The sequence below is a fragment of the Pelodiscus sinensis genome, chromosome 1, assembly GCF_052426305.1.
Source record: "Pelodiscus sinensis isolate ZL-2025 chromosome 1, ASM5242630v1, whole genome shotgun sequence".
Classification (NCBI taxonomy): Eukaryota; Metazoa; Chordata; order Testudines; family Trionychidae; genus Pelodiscus; species Pelodiscus sinensis.
The window spans coordinates 306,793,037-306,797,695 of record NC_143052.1 but is presented as its reverse complement, the minus strand read 5'-3'; the positions used below and the strand labels follow the sequence as shown (position 1 = coordinate 306,797,695).

General features: G+C 39.8%; 1 protein-coding gene across 1 annotated transcript; it reads left to right on the top strand.

Moving 5' to 3' along the window:
* Window positions 1–389: 389 nt before the first annotated feature.
* GPR12 (G protein-coupled receptor 12) lies at window positions 390–3,765 on the top strand. Its single transcript, XM_075921113.2, has 2 exons — window positions 390–663; window positions 1,401–3,765. Exons 1-2 carry the CDS (start codon window positions 469–471, stop codon window positions 2,418–2,420), a joined length of 1,215 nt encoding a protein of 404 aa, XP_075777228.2. The 5' UTR covers window positions 390–468; the 3' UTR covers window positions 2,421–3,765.
* Window positions 3,766–4,659: the final 894 nt, after the last annotated feature.

Here is a 4,659-nt window from a genome sequence, read left to right as displayed (position 1 = left end):
CAGGTGGGGATTGGAGCCTGGGGGCATAGTGCTTGGGCGGGGAAGACTGCAGCAAGCTCACCGGGGCTCAGGGAGACTGCAGCTGAGGGGCTCAGAGGTGGGGAGGCTGTAAGTGGGGGGGGGGGTCAGGGAGGCGGAGCTTAGAGCGCAGCATGCGCGCTGATGCCTCGCGGGGCGTGCAAAGATCCCCTCTTTATAGCCCCTCCTCCTGGAAGGTCGACTGGGGCCAGGCGGGGGGGCGGGGGGGGGCCGGCGCCTGCGCACCAAAGAGCAGCAGGTGTCTGACTGTCGGCGCGTGCCTCAGACCGTCCCCTCCTCTCCGTTCTGTGCGCGCGCCGCTCACGCGACCCCTTTGCTATCCACGTGCCTTTAGCGCCTCTTCTCGCGGACTAGCGGCGCCGCACAGCGCGCGCCCCCGCTCCTGTCCCTCTTTGCGCGCGTGCCTGCGCCTGTCTCTGCCTCAGCCCCATGCACCAGGCACCGCGTCCAGGGGCCAGCGCGGAGGGGACTGCACCTGCGCTCCCTACTGCACAGCCTGGAGCTGGCACCGCCGCCCCCTCCCCGTGTCCGTGCAGTACAAACAATGAGCCTGCCAGGAGCAGCCTGCCCCGCTGCATAGAAAGGACCCGGAGACCTTCCTCCTCCAACAGGGGAGAAGCCAAGGTGACCATCATAGAGGGCTAGTCCCGCTGTCTGTCTGTCACTCTGTGTTTCCATCTGTCTGTATGAGGTTGTGTTACCCTCGCACAGATGCTTGCATGGCATTGCTCTGTCTCCCTACCTCATCACATCCATTGCTATTAATTCAGGACCAAGGATGCTCTGCAGGGTAAACATCCCCCAGCCCGAATTTCCAACTCATGTAGATAGGATGATGTCTCCTACTGCTATGGTTAAAAGAATTCTGCTGGGTTGCCTATTCCGGGTTTGAATCATGAGAATTCTTAACAAAATGGTTAAAAACCCTGATGCTTAATTGCAAACCTGGCTGGTGACTTGTGATTTTATATCATGCAACAATTGCTCTTTTTCCATATTTAAACTCATGTGCTTTGGGTTTGTTTATCTTGTTAATCCAAAAAACCTTTCAAACAGTTCTAGCTATATGAACAGGTTTTTATTTCTTTAGTGCAGTCCTATGTGCCCATACCATATTTCAGTTGTTTCTCCCTTGTTTTTAATGAAGCAAATCTTTCTAATTACTCCATGCCCTGTTCTTTTGTTTTCTTTAAATAATTTGAGGCAATTTTAAATTGTGCTTTTCTTCATCATTTGAACTGTCACATTTATGTAACATGTGCCTACCTGCAAATGAGATTGATAGCGATATCTAAGATATTGCATGTTCTTGAATTCACCAATTATGTATCTGAACATTAAAAAATATCTTTTCATTGAAGAAGACAGGGGTTAAAATGAATGAAGATCTGAAGGCTAATTTAAGCTGGCTGCCTCAAGATCATTTAGAAACCAGCGCTACAGAGAATGTCTCAGCTGCAGTCTCCTCCCTGATTCCTGTCGTAGACCCAGAACCAGAGCTCATAGTAAACCCCTGGGACATTGTTTTGTGTACTTCAGGAACCCTCATCTCCTGTGAAAATGCCATTGTGGTCCTTATTATTTTCCAAAATCCTAATCTCCGTGCCCCCATGTTCCTTCTGATAGGCAGCCTGGCACTTGCAGACCTCTTAGCAGGAATTGGATTGATCATCAATTTTATTTTTGCTTATCTTCTACAATCGGAAGCTACAAAACTGGTCACTATTGGACTCATTGTTGCCTCTTTCTCTGCATCAGTCTGCAGCTTGCTGGCTATTACTGTTGATCGTTACCTCTCATTGTATTATGCTTTGACTTATAATTCAGAAAGAACTGTCACTTTTACCTATATCATGCTTATTTTGCTCTGGGGAGCATCTATCTGTATTGGACTGCTGCCTATAATGGGCTGGAACTGCCTCAAAGATGAATCCACCTGCAGCGTTATCAGACCACTCACTAAAAATAATGCAGCTATCCTTTCAGTCTCTTTCTTGCTCATGTTTGCTCTCATGCTGCAGCTCTACATTCAAATTTGTAAAATCGTGATGCGCCATGCCCATCAGATTGCCTTGCAACACCACTTCCTGGCCACATCCCATTATGTGACCACCCGAAAAGGAGTATCTACTTTGGCTATTATTTTGGGGACCTTTGCTGCTTGTTGGATGCCTTTTACACTCTATTCTTTAATAGCAGATTACACTTATCCTTCAATATATACCTATGCCACCCTCCTGCCAGCCACCTACAATTCCATCATTAATCCTGTAATATATGCTTTTAGAAACCAGGAAATACAAAAAGCATTTTGGCTCATCTGCTGTGGTTGTATTCCCTCTAGCCTGTCTCAAAGAGCAAGATCACCCAGTGATGTTTGATTAACAGCCAGCCATGAGGACTTTAATTAACATTTTGTTTTTCAGACATTCCTGCAACAATCTTCAGTTAGATACATTCCTTAGATTATACATATCTGATTCATATTCAAACCATAGGATTCACTGAGCCTTTTGAAAAGACAAACCCCATTAACTGAAATGAACTCACTGGTTTAAGGAAGATTTCCAAAATCAAAATGATTAGTGTTCTTTCAAATTGTATTAATGCTCAGGTTCTATGAATGGACTAAACCAGTCATTCACATTTACTGTGATTTTATGTTAACTTTGTTAGTCAAAAAAAAAAGGTAGACTGAAGAGTTGTAGCCTTTTAAAAAAATAGTTTGTGTTTGAGCTTCATTATACCACATGATTTTTCTGTTGCCAAAAATTCTCTCTCTCTTAGCCTTAGTGGAATAGTAAAGAGAACGATATCCTTAGTTCTGTTAAAATAAAGTAAAATGTAAATCTTCAATTTCAAAGTAATGGCCCAATTTCTATTGATTCGTTTGGCATTTATTGTAATACTTTCCAAACCATTAATGTGCTAAAATGAGGAAGTAGTTGTATAGGTTTACTGGTTTATGTCTCAGTATAAATTAACTGGACCATTATTCTAAAATGTTACCTATTTTCTCATGAGTTCTAGATGTTGGAATAGAATGTATGCTTTGTTTTTACTACTCTCTTCTTCCTTTTAAAAAAATCAACTATACATTTTTTAAATATAGGACATCAGGGCCTGTTGTAGCATGGATTTTTAAGCAGAATTCCTCATTTAAAATGATGGGGAGATTCTGCTCAGATATCTATGGCACAATACAGCCTCTAAGAATTATGCATTGTAATAAGTGCAGTAGTATTTTAAGTTTCTTTGACAGATTCATATTTTTAGAAGTGCATAAGGAAATATTTAATAAAATAACTTGCTTAAAATAGTATATATTTAGTATTTACAGTAAATGGTTCCCTAAAATTTATCATCAACATACAACTGTTATTTCATGCTCTCATTGTCCTGCTATGGTTTCAGAATCTGAAACGTTTAAAAAATTTTCTGAGCATGTCCGGTTCATAAGTGTATGTGGCAAAAATGTCTATGGAACATATTCCCTGCTATTCTAGCAGTTTCATCTTTGAATCCATCACATATGATGATGCTCAGTACTGTATGCATATCATTTCAGTTCATTTCAGGATGGTAGTCTTGGTGTAAAAGGAAGACCTTCCTTTCATGAATAGGTTAAGCTGCTTCTGATTTTTTCCCCTGAAGCCACATTGGAATGCATTAGAACAAAAATGTTTATTTTTATTAACAATGTTGTATCGACAGAAGAAAAATCTCACTGGAAAAAACTGATTTTGGATGTCTTTGTTAAACATGAGGTATATTCTCATATCAGTGAATGGGAATTTATAGTAAAACTTCCATTAGTGCTAGTGGAAGTTACATATATAAATGCCTAGGCACCAATATGGAGTTATAGTTGCCTGAATGTTATAGAAAATATACTATATTGTTGCTTCATTATCTTCCATTATAGTTTTTAAAAATAGTTGATGAAAAATATGTGGTATAGAGTGTATACATTACTATATTGCTGCCATTCAATCTTTTCTAGTGGTATCTTTCTTTTCATGTAAACTTTTGGAACACTAGCTCTTGAGGCAAACCTCTGTGACATGAATAATCCATGTGCTATACCCAGAACTAAATTTCAAATGATAGTTACTTGCATATTAACAGAGATCTGTGAAGGTTTTAACAGCAATAATTTATTTTGGTTTCAATGCCAGATTCAACCATTATTTACTTGGTTCAATCCTCATGGTATCTGGCTATTACTTTTCATTAATCTAATCAAATTTAATATTGTATTGCCATATCTTGACAGGGCCATGCTTTTGCAACTCCCATTGGCTTCATAGGGACTTGTAGATACTCAGTACCACTGAAATCTCATCTCAAACTATGAGGCCTGTGTTATTTGTGAATATTAATGAAATTTTAGCAATTTAATTTATATTGGTTATAGGAAATCATCAATTCATAAATACCTATTATGCATATATACCTTATTTATATGTATACAAAATATAAAATACTGAAAATTATTGCTAGGATAATTTGTTAACAATTTGAAATGAATTATGCATGAGGTTTACAAATGCCATTTGCTTCTTAACACACACAAATAAGACCTGTTAAAACTATACAAACAAAACCTCTCTGTCTTTT

What these genes read in the sequence shown, in the direction of transcription:
- GPR12 (XM_075921113.2), top strand. Translation starts at nt 469, where the DNA reads ATGCACCAGGCACCGCGTCCAGGGGCCAGCGCGGAGGGGACTGCACCT. An exon ending in CCAACAGGGGAGAAGCCAAG is followed by an intron (nt 664 to 1,400) that starts GTGACCATCATA and finishes TTTTCATTGAAG; the next exon opens with AAGACAGGGGTTAAAATGAA.